At 51.5% G+C, this 17,298-nt stretch overlaps 1 protein-coding gene across 4 annotated transcripts; it reads left to right on the top strand.

Moving 5' to 3' along the window:
- Positions 1–4,099: 4,099 nt before the first annotated feature.
- On the top strand, positions 4,100–14,737 carry PRRG3 (proline rich and Gla domain 3). Of its 4 annotated transcripts, none has more exons than NM_001243096.2 (4): positions 4,100–4,117; positions 7,631–7,668; positions 8,845–9,005; positions 9,355–14,733. In NM_001243096.2, the coding sequence occupies exons 2-4, from the start codon at positions 7,662–7,664 to the stop codon at positions 9,880–9,882; spliced, it is 696 nt and encodes a 231-aa protein (NP_001230025.1). In that variant the 5' UTR covers positions 4,100–4,117; positions 7,631–7,661; the 3' UTR covers positions 9,883–14,733. The 4 variants fall into 4 exon arrangements, with proteins under 4 accessions (NP_001230025.1, XP_054532177.1, XP_054532178.1 ...); XM_054676202.1 differs by lacking the exon at positions 4,100–4,117 and adding an exon at positions 4,240–4,386 and having other exon boundaries at positions 9,355–14,737; XM_054676203.1 differs by lacking the exons at positions 4,100–4,117; positions 7,631–7,668 and having other exon boundaries at positions 7,675–9,005; positions 9,355–9,542; positions 14,088–14,737.
- Positions 14,738–17,298: the final 2,561 nt, after the last annotated feature.

Here is a 17,298-nt window from a genome sequence, read left to right on the forward strand (position 1 = left end):
CCTCTCTTGGTGGCTTGTGGATGGCCACACTCTCCCTGTGTCTCCACATAGTCATTCCTCTGTACATGCCTGTGTCCTAATTTCCTCTTCTTATAAGGACTCTAGTCACACTAGATTAGGGCCCAGCCTAATAACCCTATTTTACCTTAATAACCTCTTTAAAGGCCCTATTTCGAAGTATGATCACATTCTGGAGTACTGGGGATTAGGACTTCAACATGAATTTGCAGAGGGACACAACTCAAGCCACGACACCTGATTAACTTGTTGATCGGTTTGCAGAGATGGAATGAGTCTCTTACAGGGTAAGGATCAATGCTTAGGCTCAGTCAGGACATAAAAGGATGGGAGCAGCAGAGCTCAGATAGTTATCCATTCGATTCTGGAATGGATGAGTGTTGGGGAAAGAGTGAAACTCTGGGAGTAAATGAGGTTGTCAGAGAGTGCTCCTCTTAGCCAAAGGGTGAGGCACAGGGATGGGGCTGGGGAGGGGCAATGTGGAGGAAGGTAATGGAATTGGTGGTGATGAGACATGAGGAAAGAGGCAACTGGTCAAGGCTTGCAGAGGGGAGAAGGTGAGGAATCACAAGCGGTGGGTGACTGAGAATTCTGTTCCCTGGGATAGGATCGGGGATATTGGAAATGCCACCCATAGGCACTATGGCTTACATAATTTGTGGGACCCAGTGAAAGTGAAAATGAAGGCCTCTTGTTCAAAAAGCATTAGAATTTCAAGATGGTGATAGCAGAGCCTTGAGCCCAGTGTCCAGAGCCCTCTTAAGCACGGGGCCCTGTCAGACTCCATGGGTCATACGCCCACAATTCCAGCTCTGCCAGATGGGATTTGGAACAGAAATGGGGGCAGGTAAGAAGGTAGGTCAAATCTGGGATGGAAGGTCTGTCCTCTTGCACTGTGTTGGGAATTTTTACTGAATTATGATCTACCTTTTCCCACTTACTGGAGCTGTGTCCTCCCACAACCCTTAATGCAGTGCCTTACACATGATAGGCATTCGGAAAACTGCTCAGCAATGCAGAGGGAAGAGGAGGGTGAACGCTGAATGTGATGGAGGTCGGGAGCGGGAAGTGAAGGTTCATTTACATAGTGAGGGTCAGAGCTGTGCCAGTAGCCTAGGGGAGGCTAACATCATTGCAATTTGAGTGGAAAAGGAAAGCCACTTGAGGGCATCAAAGTGTCTGGTGCCTGGCCAGGTAGTGAAGCCAGTGGACAAGCCTTCCACATACTGGTGCAGGGGGCACCTTTGAGACCACAATCTAAAATCATCTGCAATCATCACAATCTAAAATCATCAGTCCTCAGCAGTGTGTGGAGCCATCCTGAGGGGAGTTAGAAAGCCTTCTCACTGAGGAAACCAGAGTCTGGACAAAGCTGATACCCCACGACCCACAGGGAGGAAGCAGGAGCCAGAGCTGCTGTTGGTGTCCACTGGAAAAATAGAAGCCATCATGGTGCTAAGTTGAAGGCTGACCCACACACCAACTTGCAGAGGGGAGAAAGTGAGGAATCACAAGTGGTGGGTGATTGAAAATTCTGTTCCCTGGGATAGGATCGGGGATATTGGAAATGCCACCCATAGGCACGATGGCTTACATACTTTGTGGGACCCAGTGAAAGTGAAAATGAAGGCCTCTTGTTCAAAAAGCATTAGAATTTCAAGATGGTGATAGCACAGCCTTGAGCCAGGTGTCCAGAGCCCTCTTAAGCACAGGGCCCTGTCTGACTCCATGGGTCATACACCCACAATTCCGGCTCTGCCGGAACAGAAATGGGGGCAGGTAAGAAGGCAATGGAGGCCTTCTCAGCCCCAGCCCCTCCAGCCTCAGCTTGACAAGTCTCTAGAGAGCACCAGCTGTGGATGAGGCTCTGTGCGAGATGCTAGGGACACAGGAAGAGACAAGGTCCCTGGCCCCAAGAGAGGAGGCAAGTGTGCACGTAAGTGAGCTACCAAATGAACACAAGGTAGCTGGATGCAGGCCAGCTGATGTGCATTAAGCTCACACTTAAGCGCCAGGCACATTCTATGTGATTAGCTTCACTACCCGCTTAGCAACGCTTTGAGGCAGGCACTGTTAGCATCATTCTCATCTGAAAGGTAAGGAAACCGAGATGCAGAGAGGTCAAACACTTGCTGGAGATAATAGAGCCTATTATGTAGTACCACCAAGAGGTGCAGCAGGCAATACGCTCCAGAGGCACTGCTATTCCTCCTCCCCCACCTTGCTATCCACCGAGGCCCCCATGTTCATAGTCTCTGCAGATAGTCCCGAGAGTGGAATGGCGGACTGGGGTGCAGGGAGGATCCTGCAAGACCTCACAGTAGAGATGTCATGCACACTGTGTGGGAAGAATGAATGCAAGTGCTCCAGGTCCACAGTGGGAGGAAAGGCATTCTGGGCAGTGGGAAGTAGAAGTAGCCTCATGTGGCTGGAGCCAGAAGCTAAAGTGGGAGTGCCAGAAGGAGGGCAGAAGCCATAGACCCTTGTGCACATACTGGAAGAGCTGCTTTTTTAACAGTCAAATGTACAAGGGTCTATGCGGTGTTAAGATCACGATGGGAACATGCTGGTGGGCTAGGAAACTCAAGAGGTTAGTTCCAGAAGAGTCTGTGGAATTCTGCCTCATAGGCTCCGGAGGCATGGGGGGAAGGCCATAGAAGAGCTGTCGTGGGTAAGGAAGATTCCTGCAGCCGTGAAATAGCAAGCAAGCTAGGGAAGAACTCTAACAGGAGGCAGAAATGGAAGGGAAAGCACCATGCGGGGAGAGAAGTGTAGACGCAGGCATCGGGGGAGCTAGGGGAGCCAGGCCCTGGGGGTTGGAGGGGAGGCGGCCGGTGGCAATGAAGGCCTTCTCCCACCCTTCTTCCGCCCCCTGGCAAGGCAGGTTGCTAATACCCGCCCTGGGATAGGGGTGGGAGTGGTTCTGGAACCGCCTTCTGAGACTCATTCCCATCAAAAGCAACACTTGGGGTGGAGGGAGGAAGAGGACGCCAACCCCAGTGCCTGGCCGGGTTCTAGATGTGCAGAGAACAAAAAGGAACCCTAAAAACCCAGCATCCCCTTCTCGGAGGGAGACTTTCCTAGACCCAGAACCTCAGCCCACCCGGAACCCCCTTGCCCCTCTCTTAGCAGTGGACCTGTCATGTGGTTCCTCCTGGACTAGTGTAATCTCTGCTATGCGTCTTGTCCTGCCATGCTGAACTTCTCACAGTGCGGCCTCCGAAGGAGCCCCCATCTAGCGCTCCTTGCAGTCTCAGAAGATTCCTTCTCCCCTTACTGAGCCTTAGAGTTTTCCAAACCCATTTCCTCCTTCAAATCGCTGCAGCCTCGCGAGGGAGGCAGAATTCTCCCCATTTCTCGGACTTTGCAGGAGAGAAGCCTGCCTTCCCGGGGCAGGGTGGGGGTAGGTAAGTGAAGAAGCCAAGGTCACCCAGTCATTGGCGGAACGCGGCCTCGACTCGGTCCTTCTTCTGAGGGCCCTGTGGATCCCTGGCAAGGCAGGCCTAGGTTGCAGGCTAGCCCCCCTCTCTTTTCGGCGGCCCCAGGAGCCCGGCGGGCCTGAATGGCAGGTGAGCCCGGGGTGGGGACAGGACGCGGGTTGGGCTGCGCAGGGTCGCCTGGCGCGCGGGCCTTGGGAGCGGCCGCCCGAGCTCCCTGCTACGCCGTCTCTTCCGAGGGCCCACGCCTTGGGTCACGACTGGACCAGGGCTTTGACCAAGGGTCCTCTGTGTGCCCCAGGCCCGCCAGTCAGGCCCCGCCCCCCGGCGGCACGGGCGGGGGCAGGGGCGGCGCCGGCAGAGTGGGGCGCGGGCGCGCGGTGCTCGGTGCGCGCCGCCGCCCCTCCGGCCCGGCTTGCCCGCCCGCTCTCCCAACCCCCTCGGCCCACACCGTCGCCCCCACCCCTCCTTCCTCCACTCGGCCAGGCGGCCGGCGGCCCGGTGCGCGGGGCAGCGCGACGATTGCGGCCTGGCGATCGGGGCACTGCGGTCGTGGCGCGCGAGGCGCGGGGCGCGAGGCCAGCCCTGGCGCGGCGGGGTGTGGGGGGCGGGCAGCTGCGGAGCCCCCGGAGGAAAGCAGGGGCAGGCAGGGGGGTGCCGAGGTAATGGGCAGGGCCTGGGCGCCCGGCTGCGAGGGGCGGGGGTTCCAGGCGCACTTCGGCCCTGGAGGGGCGGGCGACAGGGTGCCCGGGGCGGTGGGAGGGCAGCGGGGAGGGGAGGAAGGGAAGGAGGAGAAGGCTGGGCCGGACCGGGGGGCTTGGCCGACGGGGAGCAGGTGGGCGGGGACAGGGCCCCTGCTGGAAGAGGCGCAGCAGCGAGGTGGCGGGCTGCGTGCGCAAACAGGGCGGCCGCCTTCTGGGCCCGGAGAACGGTGAGGCCATTTGGGTTGGGTGTCCCAGTCCCGAGGGCACGGTTCGGTATCCAGGGCCAACGAGCTGGGTGCAGGGCATTGTTGGGGAGGGAAGATCTAGAGGCCTGTCCGGGCCAAGGGGATGGGGCGTACTGAACAGCTCCGGGAGAAGAGTGTTGCTGGGTCAGGTCGCTGGTGTCCAGCGAAGGTGGGCGAGGACAGGCACTTTCAGGGCTGGCCTGAGTGGAAAGGGACAAGGGGGCCCCAGAGTTTGAGTTTGAGCATAATTTGGGAGTTGTCGTGTCACTGGGTGGGTCGATGAGTCATGCGATTTGGAGAACCCTTTCCTGGCCATCAGTTCTGAGGGATGGAAATAAAGTCTAGGGTTTGGAGAAGTGGTTTGGAGGCCATGTCTTGGGACACCAGGTGCTCTGGTGGTCACCAGGCTTCATGTGAGGGACTTTGGGAGTTGTGTCCCAGAGGCCTGAGATTCAAAAGCTTCAGTCTGGGGTGGAGTTAAGCAAGGTCTTTGTGGTGGCCAGTTCCCTGCCTTCCTTCCTTTCCAGGCTGTCAGGATTCAGCTGTGTTCCTGCGGGGAGTGGGTTAAAAATTCCTTCCGCCTGCAGTCAGCTTTACAGTATCCACCAGGGGCAGGGGGGACATATACATGTGTGGCTGCAGCATCATTCTTTGTCGTGGAGCCCTCACGATTGCTTCCTTATTGTTGCCATAGTAACTGTCTATTGATGGTGTATTTATAGGGGAAGAAGCAGGCGCTACATTTTGGGGAGGGAGGGGGAAGAGGCCTCGTGGCAGGCAGCAGCAGCAGTGAAGGTGGCTACAGAATTGCTAATGGAGTGGGCCATGCCATGGGAACTGTTTTGGGGGTGTTCCTGGCTCGACTGAAGCTTAAAAATGAACTGGTGACTTTAGCAGGTGCGTCAGGATAACATGTATTCGGGTCTATGATAGGTGTGACATATAGCCACCTTTGACCAAGGCTAGGTGTGTGGGGGACAAAAGATGGATATATGTAATCTATTATGTAAATTTTTCTCCACTTTTTTAAAAAACCACTGCAGTTTCCTTTGATAAGCATATTTTTCTCTCTTCCCTTATTAAGACTATATGCATTCTTCTCAAACCCAGATACAACAGCTCCATTTTTCTTCAAGCAAAAAATCCTTGCCATGAGGCATACTATATCCACTCCCTCACCACATAAAGCTCAGGTATCCATAATGCAAGCAGAATTTTGAGATCATATTCCATCTTGGTTCTGACAAACATTGAGGGCCAACTGTCTCACAAGGCAGGCCCATCTGTTGACAAATTCACATGTTGATAGTTTTGAGGGAGATTGTTGCTGGGTTCAAAAGAGAAAGCCCCTTGATGTGGCGTTTCCACAAATAGATGTCAGATCTGCTGTTTTACCTTTAATTTTCTTTTCTTTCTTTTCTCTCTTTCTCTCTTTCTCTCTTTCTTTCTTCCTTCCTTCCTCCCTTCCCTTCCCTTCTCCTTCTTTCCTTCCTCCTTCCCTTCCCTTCTCCTTCCTTCCTTCCTTCCTTCCTTCCTCCCTCCCTCCCTCCCTTCCTTCCTCCCTCCCTCCCTCTCTCCCTCCCTCTCTCCCTCTCTCCCTCTCTTTCTCTCTTTCTCTCTTTCTTTCTTTCTGGCTTTGTAGCCCAGGCTGGAGTGCAGTGGCGCAATCTCAGCTCACTTCAATCTCCGCCTCTCTGGTTCAAGTGATTCCCCTGTCTCAGCCTCCAGAGTAGCTGGGACTACAGGCATGCACCGCAGCATGCCTAACTAATTTTTGTATTTGTAGTAGAGATGGGGTTTCACCATGTTTTGGTCAAGCCAGTCCCAAACTCCTGACCTGAGGTGATCCGCCCGCCTCAGCCTCCCGAAGTGTTGGGATTATAGGCATGAGCCACCGCGACCAGCCTAAATTATTGATTTATATCCTACCTGTTTGCCAAAAGGATTAGGTGGCATATTATAAATGCACAATAGGACACTGGAAACATAAATAGAAAGCTGTATACCACATCGCAGGACAGAAGCATATGTGCTTAACAGCTGGGCTTCCAGGGTGCCTGTGCTTGACTGGCAATAGTGACGCTGAACTTCCTGGCAGCCTAGGCAAAAAGGAGGGCTCAATGGATTCCACAGTTCACGTGTCTTGCATCCAGTTAGTCATAAAACCAGAGCTTCTGCTTGGGGAGGGGAGTAGTGGGGTGATTGCTCCCAGATGTGGACAGCTCAGCAAGGGCTCTAGAATGTGTGTATGAGTGGGCGTGTGTATTGTGGGGAGGGACAGAGGGAGCAGTGTGCTGTGACCATGGTTTAAGTACTGGCTGGATAGCTCCTTAGCAGGAGAAAGGCTTTCTGACAATAGCTCACATTAGGGGCAACTCTTGTAGTTAGCGTCTCAGTGTCGGGCATCTAAATTCATGTCTTGGCACTCTACTGCCATGGGCTTTAATGCAAAGAGAGAAGAGAGGCCTGGTTCCAGAAGATTCCAGGTATCTTGCCTCTTTGTCTGGTGAAGATGAACACAGCGGGTCACCTGGGTTTGGGCCTTCTGATTATGCCTGGGAATATGAAGAATGCAGCATTGTTGTGCATGGAGGATGAGACCCTGTAGAAGATGTGTCCACTGAAGGTTGCTATAGGCTAGTCCCAGCAGGGCAGTGACTTTTGAGATGGTTGATGCTGTGTTAAGCTTTGTTTTCAGGGAACATGCTTGTCATTGGAGGTATCTGTGACTCACCATTGTGCTCAAAATTAGTTGTGAATTCTGGTCCTGCCACTGTCACTGTTGATTTGCTTAACCTTGTCTGAGCCCGTCTCTCTGGGCTGTATCTCCTCATCTATCTCTGAGGTCCTTTCCAATTGGAAGTTGCAAAGATTCATTGAGGGGAGCAAGGAAGGAGGAGCCTCAGCCTTTAGGAGCTTTCCTTTTTTAAAGAAAAAGGTCAACCCTTGGTTCTTATAGATGCTCAGAACATGTTCTTGGGGGAAAACGCTGAAAGGTTTGCTTTGGGCCCTACTGGGCCTGGGGAGGTCTCTGGAGAAGAGCTTGGGGCAGAATGAGAAGCAGCGGAAGCCATGGGTGGCTGCATGGAGGACGATGCACCCCACAAGGTGCTGCTTCAACCTTTTGACCAGGCCAGTGGGAGGGGGGTACATCCCAGAGCCAAGAGTGTGCCCTGTAAATTTCTAGATGTGGTTTCACTGCAACTTTGCTTTTCTCTTACTCCAGAGAAGTGAGACCCTGCAGCTGAGGGAGCATCATGGCAGGTGAGTTTTTCCAGGCCTGGGCAGAGCCGTGGAGGGCCATGCCTAGGGGTTCATGAGTCAGGTTTCAAGTCCTTCCCAGCTTCCCTGCCCCCTACCCCCCAAGTGGGCCTGTAGCCATTTTCCAAATGGCTGAGTAGCAGTTTTGCCCTCTCAACTCTTTGGCTCCCTTCTGAAGTATATGTCACTTGTAGATGTGTACCTACCCAGGCTTCCCTGAGTGACACTAACGTGACAGGCCATAGGGCCTGGGGAAGGGTGCCTGCCTGCTGGCAAAGACATGCCAGCTTGGGCATCCAGGGGGAGTTGCTTTACATGGGAACCAGGAAGTCACCCACCTCTAGGTGAACAACAGGAGCAAACGTCACCTCTTCTTTCATCCTTCACAGTCTCAACTTAGGCTTATGTGGGTGCAGAGCTCAAGCTATTCTGGTCAGCCTGTTTGTAGCTGGGTCTCTCTCTCTGGAATAAGTAGATATGCCCACCATCCAAAGACGGTATTGTAGGGAGATTCTGTGCCCCGTCTGTAAAAGCTTAGACTCTCCATCTGAACCCTGCTACTTCCCATCCCCAGAGGTGCTCTTAGGCTCGTGTATGCCCACTTGTCTGATCTAGCCTAGGCTGGCTTTGCATTAGACTTTCTTGAACAAGACTATTGATGCCAGACCACCTGGCGGCACAGGTGGATGTTCAGGTGGAGGAACACCACCCTGGTAGAGTCTTCTAGGATTATCTGGTATTAGTTCCACCAGTATCAGCCTTAAAGAGGAATACATTCTCATTGCAAGGGCTCCAACTTTCACTTTTCAAGGTGATGCAGAAGATACTGGAGCTTTAGTCACTGAACATTGCCTACTTACAATTCTTATTCTTTCTTGTTCCTGTGCAACGTGCACTTTCCTTGCAGTTGGCTACCATTTTCTTCCATGTAGCCAGGGGCCTAAGCCTTGTTGGGGCTGTGGTATTCTAGACAGGTATATCACGGCACCATAGAATGTCAGCCCTTACATCCCTTTCACAAAGGGCCGGCCATGTCCTTTGATCAGAAGCCTGGTGTCTTGCCTGCTCACTCGGCCTTGTTTCCCTGCATAATTATGCTTCAGTTGCTGGGCTGGGCCTGGTTTGAAGGAGCCCCTGGGCATCTCCCCATTCCAGGCCTCAGTAGGGCTCTCTCCTCAGTGTTTCTGGAGGCCAAGGATGCCCATTCGGTCCTGAAACGATTCCCTCGTGCCAATGAGTTCCTGGAGGAGCTGCGTCAGGGCACCATCGAGCGAGAGTGCATGGAGGAGATCTGCAGCTACGAGGAGGTCAAGGAAGTGTTTGAGAACAAAGAGAAAACGGCATGTACCCCCCTGGGGCTGGTTCTGGGAGTAGGAGTAGCCTCAGGAATAGCAAGAACAGGCCCTGGTAATGCAGACCAATCAGAAGCAAGGAAAGACACCCAGCCTAAGGCATAGCCACTAGGGCCATCAGGGAGCAGATAAAGTACGTACAGTCCCATTGCCTGACTCTTTTGGGGTCCTCCTCACTTGGGAGCATTGTCCTTTGCCCTTGGTACATTCTGCTGCCTCTCTGGTAACTCTGTGAGACAAGTCAGATGGGGAAGGGTAGGAAGCACCAGAGTTACTGAAGGCCTCTGAGCCCACGTGGAGCTTGAGCTTCTCTTAAGTACCACTTTTTCTTTTGCAGATGGAGTTCTGGAAGGGGTACCCAAATGCAGTCTACTCTGTCCGAGACCCCTCGCAGAGCTCAGATGCCATGTATGTGGTGGTACCCCTTCTGGGGGTGGCACTGCTGATTGTCATCGCCTTGTTCATCATCTGGAGGTGCCAGCTGCAGAAAGCGACCCGTCACCACCCCTCCTATGCTCAGAACCGGTACCTAGCCAGTCGCGCCGGGCACACCCTCCCCCGGGTCATGGTGTACCGGGGTACTGTGCATAGCCAAGGGGAGCCTTCTGGGCACCGAGAGGCAGCGAGCAGTCCCCAGGTGGTGCTGGGGCCCAGTCGGGGGGGCAGGACCACAGTCCGGCTCGAGAGCACCCTCTACCTCCCTGAGCTCTCTCTCTCCAGACTGTCCAGCACCACCCCTCCCCCCTCCTACGAGGAGGTGACTGCGCCCCAAGAGAGCAGCAGTGAGGAGGCCAGCGTGTCTTACAGCGACCCACCCCCAAAGTACGAGGAGATAGTGGCCGCCAACCCTGGCGCTGACAAGTAGTGGGACGTTTGTGCCCTGTCCTGGATGAACGCCTCTTTCCGAGGTCTCCTATTTTCTTTTTAACTTTTTAAAGACTGTGCCACCACAAAACAGCCTTAGCCTCCTTGTTGCCAAATAATTCCCTAACTGTGGAGTTTTAGGAAGTCAGTTGTCAGAGACAGGTGGGGAGGGTGGGGGTAGGGACCACGCATGAGTCGAAGCCCCCGGGAAGAGCCAAAGGCCAAAGTGCCCAACTCTTTGGGATGACCCCCAAGCCTCCAACATCCTGTCTTTCCATCAGGAACTGGCTTCTCTTATGCCAAAGGAATAACCCCATTGAGTTGATTGTGGCCAGAATGTCCACAGGCCTGGCCCGGGGTCTGTGGGACTGGCTGGAGGCCTGCCTGTGTCTAGAGCTCTGGGCCTCAGGGGTAAGGGAAGGAAGCCAGCCTTTCAGCACCCCTTACCCTCCACAGTTCTGCGATTTCTGTCCTTGCTTACATTTGGAGGACAGGGACAAGGACTGAGCAAAAACAAAATGAAAAAATCATGACAAATAAATAATTAACACAATAGAACAAAACTCTAGCACCCGGGCCGTTCATAGGAGGCCAAGGGAAATTTATCACATGGATCTGTGATGTCCGCCTCCCCTAAAACCTGTCCCCACACTCCTGGAAGGAGGACAGGGTGTGTGAAGGATGAGGGCCAGAGGGCTGGGTGGCAGAGTTTCCTCTTCCACATTGACCAAGGGGCCCATGTGGACTCTGCCATTCAGTTTCTAGTGTGCTTGTCTCTCCAGACATGTGGACCAGCTGTGTTCAAACCACTACCCACTGGCATGAGCCTACTTTTTGCGAATGGTGCATTGAAATTGAACTTCAGATTGAGGATTTCTCCTTAACGATGGTGCGCATCTCAGGAGAAGATCCTAAAGTGTCCCTTTTAAAACATTTATTTGTGGAGAAGCCCGTGGCCTGGGGTTGAAGGCCCATATGGGGTTTGCTCTGCTGTTGCCAGGTGCCAGTCTGTTTTCAGTGAGGCTTTGGACAGCAGTGGGGCAGAAGGCACCTGCCCTTTAACTGTCAGTGACCATGCTAGACACTGTTGATAACGCCTCCCCCTACTTCCGTCTCCATCCTCCTGACCTCAACACCAAACCATTTCTCCTCTGTGGTGCTTTAAAAATTGTAGCAAATTTTTGTGTGGTGCAAGAATGCGTGGCCTGGGTCTATTGGCAACCACAGCAATTTAAAATCCACTGAGCTGACAAGCTTTTTTCTGTCAAAATATCTCTCTAAGGCAGACATTGGGACTCATTTCCTTGAATGCAGCCCTGCCTTCAGGCCACAGAGGACTTCTGGAGGCTGCTCTAGCCCTGAGGACTTGCCCTGGGACGTGCTTCCAGTTAGAAGGCTTGTGTCCCTACCCCAGTGAGGCCACCAGCTTGGACCACTCCACCCTGTGGCTGGGGTTTTCCATCCTTCCCCCTACCTCACAGGCCCGTTGGAGGCTGACTGAGCAAATGCCTGCGAAGTGCTTGAATTGCCAGGGAGCCAGCGAGGTTTGCCTTAGGAAGAGTCTTCTAGAAAGGTGTAGGTTATAAGGGAGCAGTCTTAGCTGAGGCCCTCATATGCCTCTGATGTTGAGTCTCCACTTGGAGAGTCAATCTCCCGTCAGTTGACCCTTTCCATCCTCTCGTCCTCCCTTTCCAGAGCTCCCTGATGCCAGAGATGCTGGTGAATGCAGGTGACATTCTACCTTTCGTTTCCTTGTCTTTCCCTCCCCTGGGCCTTCAGCATTGCACTCCTGCCCTTCGTCACAAAGGGATTTTTGGCTTAAGAGGCCCCTGCTTTTTCCATGTTGGGGGACCTGGGGAAGCCTGAAGCTCGGGGCTAGCCCTGGCTCTCCCAGTATTTCTTCAAGTAGGTGCCAGAGTGTGACCTGGGAGCAGGTGAGAAGAAACTTATCCCAATATGTCTACTCAGTTAGCACAGAGCCAGGCATGAGCTCCACTGATCAGAGCCAAAGGGAGTTTGCCAAGAAATGCCCGCTGCCTTTGGCATCTGAGTTGCAGCTGGGTGGTAATGGGAGAGAGCAGGAAGAAGCCCAAGGCCTGGCCCATGGAGGGCAACATGTGTCCTTCAGGGGCTGAGGACAGGCCGTGGGAAGAGTCACAGGAGGTTGCTTAAGGCCTGTGATGTTCAGTTCAGATGCTTCATGGTGTTCTGCCAGGTGGGGTTGCACCACGGTTTCTGGGATAGTTTTTGCAGCACATTGTAGAAAAAAGACTGTACAGCACACAGCAGGCATCACTCCTTGCGGTGCACACTTGGCTTTTATGAATGCCCTGTACATATCTTTTCAAACTCTGTGTTTGTATGGAGGTGGATTTGATACAATGCTGACTCTTTCGTGGCTACATTTTTGCTGATTTTGGACTTCTATGTGTGTCTGTGTGTGTGTGTGTATGTGTGTGTGTATCTATGTGTGCACGTTGCCTTTTCTCATTGCTTATCTGAAACAATAGCCGGTGTGCAGCTATATTTGTACCAGGAGGGATCCGGTCTGAAAAGAGGAATGTCACCTCCCCTCACAGGGCTGGGTAGCCTGATGACAGGGCCCTGAGCAAGGAAATGTGGCATTAACTATATTGGACACCCAACCCCCAAAGTTGTCACTGTTTGCCTCCTTGAAAAAGGCTTTGGAAGAAGACAAAGCAGCTCCATTCTGCAGGTCTCCACCCTATGCAACCCCCGCTCACACGCCCTTTTGGCATGGTGCCCCTGGCCCAGGCTTCTTTTCTGTGGGCGTCAGCAGCTGAAAGAAATCTGAGCACTCCTGGGCATGTTTTTTTTTTTGTTTTTTTTTTGGGTTTTTTTGTTTTTTTCGTGTGTGTGTGTGTGTGTGTGGAAAGATGTGTGACTATTGACTTTGGGTATGGCGGGACTAGTTAATTAGATGCTTTTCATTTTTCAAAAAGAAAAGGCTTTAAAAATTTTCTTGAAATGTGACTGTCACTTGTTTTCAACCAAAAACTTTTTGAGATTTTTTAAAAGAAAAATCGAAATCCTGTCCCTCCCCCGCTTCCCATCGCCTCCGGTTTTCAAAATGAAAGCACAAGTGCAAGAGTTGGGTGCACAGGTGCCTGGCGTGTACACACCACCCACACAGCTGCGTCCAGCCCTGGCTGAGGGAGACGCAGTGCTGAGCAGTCAGCCCCGGGAGGCCTCTTTTTCAACTTCCAATCCCACTGCCATGAATGTGAATTCCTTAGGGTGCTTCCAAAAACAGGAGTCTGCCTGATCTGTTGGACATTGCCTTTTTGGTAGCCCGAATATGAGGAATTCAGGACAGGAAAGTGTCTTTTTGTCAAGTAGTCAGAGCCGGATGCTTCCCCTCTCCCAGTGGGTGGAGCATCGCAACCCCCAGCCAGAGTTGATCTTTTGACAACCCAGTGACATCCCATGAGAAGGAAGAAAAAAAATTCAACACTGCCTCTAGATTGTTATTTTGTCCAACAGAGAGATCATGGAGAGAGTCTCTCTCGCTCACGGAGGCTCTGTCTTTCTAGGAGTATGTGTGTGTGCTGTCTCATGTGTGGACACTCACAGTTGAGGCTGAGATGGATATCTTGGCAGCAGAGCTGCTGGTCTAGGTGGCTTTTCAGCTTGACAAGTAATGAAGCTCCATTTCAGGATTTCACCGATTCCGAAACAAGCACAGCCCCCCACCCCCCGCCACGGAACTCTACTAATACTAATCACTATAATTAGCTAATTTAAAAGTACGGTAATCAGACTGCTTGCAACTATTTTAAAAGCCCATTAATTTGAAGCCCACTACTTCAGAACTTCGAGAAAATCACAACTTAAGACAATTCACAGTAGCTGTGATTCTGGCTACATAAAAATATTTGAAATATTCTTCCCTTTAGTCAATGTTCAGGGTCTTTTGTGTAAGAGAAATCCAGTTTAAAATGAGTACCCTTTTCAAAGAAAAGGCTCAAGATATTAAGGATCCCTTCACCGTGCCTTCAGCTTTGCAGTTCAGCACTTCTCGTATGTACAGGGTGATCTCTTGTTCTCTCTCCATCACAGGGATGTTGGATATTGCAGCCTTTCACTCTACTCCTTTATTTATCCTGTGAATAACATAGTTTGTGAACTAGACTGCAATTTAAACTAATACACATGATGTATCTTTCTAAATATTCTGTAAAGCAGATGCTTCGCTGTCAGACTGGCCGCTCCATCATTCGCCTCCAAATATTCAAACGTGGGAGCTTTTCCTTTCAGACTGTGGGCAGCGAGTCTCTCTCTAGCAAGAATTTCTCTGACAAACATACCCAAATAGCACACCCTCTCAAGCTCAATGCCTCAACAGTTGTTTCACTGTACTGATATCTGACTGCTGAATAGTGCCTGCCCTTCACCCACCCCCAGCCCGAGCATTAACACAGATCTTCAGGATTGGGACAAATCCCCCAGCTGCTTTTGCCTCTCAATCCATCTCCCCTCATCGATACCAATTTCCCAGGCCTGAACACATCTGTTATTTTGCTCTGACATTGTGAATTTGTGACAGTGGAAACCCTGATATGTGCAACTGAGCTTCTACAAATAATTACTGTGAAATGGATTAATTTTGATACCACTTTAAACTGTGCTTGTATTCATGTGTTGACCCTTGTCAGCTGGGAAATCTGTACATTCAGTGTATGTCAGCATTTCATTGGAGCCTGGGGGCAACAGACAAACTTGCTTCTGATTTCTCTCTCTCTCTCTTTTTATAATTGTTGAATTTGGCTGTTACATTTTGTCTCCTTCTTTACAAGAAAACAATAATAATAAAGAGCAAATGGCATCCACTTGAATCCTGTCATCATCCATCTTGGATCCCTACTGACTTCCAAACTTCCAAGGGGTATGGGTGGTTGTGAGTCAGACTGTAGATAAGGAAGAAGCCCAAAACAGTCCAGGAGCAGGAAGCAGACATGTCCTGGGTCCTAAAGTTTGTCCCCAGTGTGTAAGATGATCTCCTGAGCCATCCTTCTGGGATGAGGTTGGTGAGATCTGTCAGAAATCACAGTTAGAAACTTCCTAGTCACATGATCCCTGCTTACTAACAGGTGTCCCTTGCTGGAAGGATGCCCTGCTTGGTTTCAGAGCTGGGAGAGGAGCGGAAGGTATACAATACTCAGGCTTTGCCCTGGCTGGGCTTCCTAAGTTCTAAAGATGGCAAGGATCAGGGACTGTTCAGAGGGCAATAATGCCCAGCCTCTGCACAGAGGAAACATGGTCTTAGCTCCCAGAGATTCCCAGCTGTGGGTATGCAGAGAGATATAGCCACGGGAAGTCGCAAGTGCTAGTTGTGCCAACCCCAAGTAATGAAAGTAATCCGTCCTTTAATCGGGAAGACCCTGGAAGTGATGGGACAATGGCAATGAAATTTGGGACCTCCTTAGAGGACTGAATATGGAGCCCAAATGCCAAGAATGGCAGCCAGAGGCCTTGGGGAGCTGGAGCTTGAGTGATGCTAACCTTCTGGGGATGCTGGAAACTCGAAGGCCCTTCAGGCACACAGATGGGGTCATATTCTGAACATAGGTTTTGAACTTTAGGCTCTTTTGCCAGAGACAAATGTTCTAGGCAGTGACTTAGGGTCCCAGGCCAGCCCATGCAAGGAAGCTAATACATGAAGGATGCCCTGAGCTTCCAAAGTCCCCTGTATGCACCATCCAATGGACTGGGCCTCCCTTGCTAATCTAGTCACAGGTTCTGGGGCCAAGGCACTTGAATTGCTTATAGACGATGAGGGCAAGTCAGGGCCAGGGACTTAATGGGGTGACTGTGGAGGGAGATGGTTCTATCCCTAGAGACAGGGGATCAGGTGAAAGGCAGACCCTGTGCCTCAAGGGTGTGGCTTGGGAAGGTGGGGTCCCTCTCCTTGCCCTCTCCCCAGCCTCCCATCCTGCACCAGTGCCACTCCCTCATAGTAGCTGACCTGAGGCTACAAGGAGTGACAGGATGGAAGGGCAGTGGGGAAAATGCCTGAATTGTGATTATAAATGATCATAGCCAGCATGTATTGAGCTCTTAGTGTATGCCAGGCCTTGTACATGCATTGACTGACACAATCCTCTCGAGAAACTTGCGATATGGGGTTTATAACTAACCCTAGTTTATAGCAGAGGGAAGCAAAGCCAGAAAAGGCATGTCATTTGACGAAGATCTCACAGAGAGGAAGTCCTGGATCCATCATGTGAATCCGGGTCTGTCCTGATGGCCCCACCCCAGGCCATGCACCTAGCACTGCTGGTCCCTTTTGGGGAAGGGTGACTTTGCGTTGGTTTTGTGTTGACTATAGATCCCTCCAGAATGCCCTCTTCCTCTCCCTGCCCTACTGGTAACCCCATTTGGGCAGGGACCATATATAACTTTTCTCACCACTTCTGCCCTAGAACACAGCACAGTGCCTGGATCACAGTAAGTGTTCAATTTTTAAAAACGTGTGGACTGATTGTGTTCTACAATCGGAGACCAAGCTCCATGTATTAGTTTGCTTGGGCTGCCAAAACAAAATACTACAGGCTGGGGGTTTAAACCACAGAAGATTTTCTCAAGGTTCTAGAGGCTGGAAGTCTGAGGTCAAGGTGCTGGCAGGGTTGATTTCTTTTGAGGCTTGTATCCTTGGCTTGCTGATGGCCATCTTCTCCCTGTGGCTTCACAGTATTGTCCCTCTGTTCTTTTCGGTGCTCCTAATCTCCTCTTCCTATAAGGATGCCAGTCAGATTGGATTAGGTCCTACCCCACTGACCTCATTTCCACTTAATTACTCCTTGATTACTCCTGCAGCCACATGTTGAGGTCCTGGGGGTTTACAATTTCAACGTATGAATTTTAGGGGGACAGATTTTGGCTCATAATGCTCCACTCATGACAGGAAGACTCTGTTGCTCCTTCCTCCAACCTAAGCACATGATGCACATTCTGGAAAATCTTGAAGGGTGAACATCATAGCTTCTCTGAGATGCTGGCAAAGACAGAGGGGCACCTTGTCAGTCTCCAACCAGTCCCCAAAGCAGTTTCTTCCCTGCCAAGCTGGACAGACTTGGGACAGCTGCCAAAAGTCTCCACAGGGCAGGTGAGTTGGGAAAGGAGAAGTGGGCTTCAGAATGCTTCTTCCAGGGTTCTTCTGTGGGAAGTGATGTGAGAACCCAAAGCCTGAAGAATAGACACAACGTTGGTGCCCCACAGGTTGTTTTTACAGACAAAATACATTGTTTTGGGGAATCACAACACCGCCAGCTCCAATGACATTAACTTTCAGCATTTTCTCTGAAGAGCTCGAACTGCGTGATGGGTTCGGTTTCACTAGGATTTCCGAGCTATAAAAATAGAGACTGGGTAACATTTCATATCAGGCTGGTTGCAT

This window comes from Pan troglodytes, chromosome X, assembly GCF_028858775.2.
Source record: "Pan troglodytes isolate AG18354 chromosome X, NHGRI_mPanTro3-v2.0_pri, whole genome shotgun sequence".
NCBI classification, from domain to species: domain Eukaryota; kingdom Metazoa; phylum Chordata; class Mammalia; order Primates; family Hominidae; genus Pan; species Pan troglodytes.

What these genes read in the sequence shown, in the direction of transcription:
- PRRG3 (XM_054676201.1), top strand. Translation starts at nt 8,697, where the DNA reads ATGTCCTTTGATCAGAAGCCTGGTGTCTTGCCTGCTCACTCGGCCTTG. An exon ending in TTGAGAACAAAGAGAAAACG is followed by an intron (nt 9,006 to 9,354) that starts GCATGTACCCCC and finishes TTTCTTTTGCAG; the next exon opens with ATGGAGTTCTGGAAGGGGTA.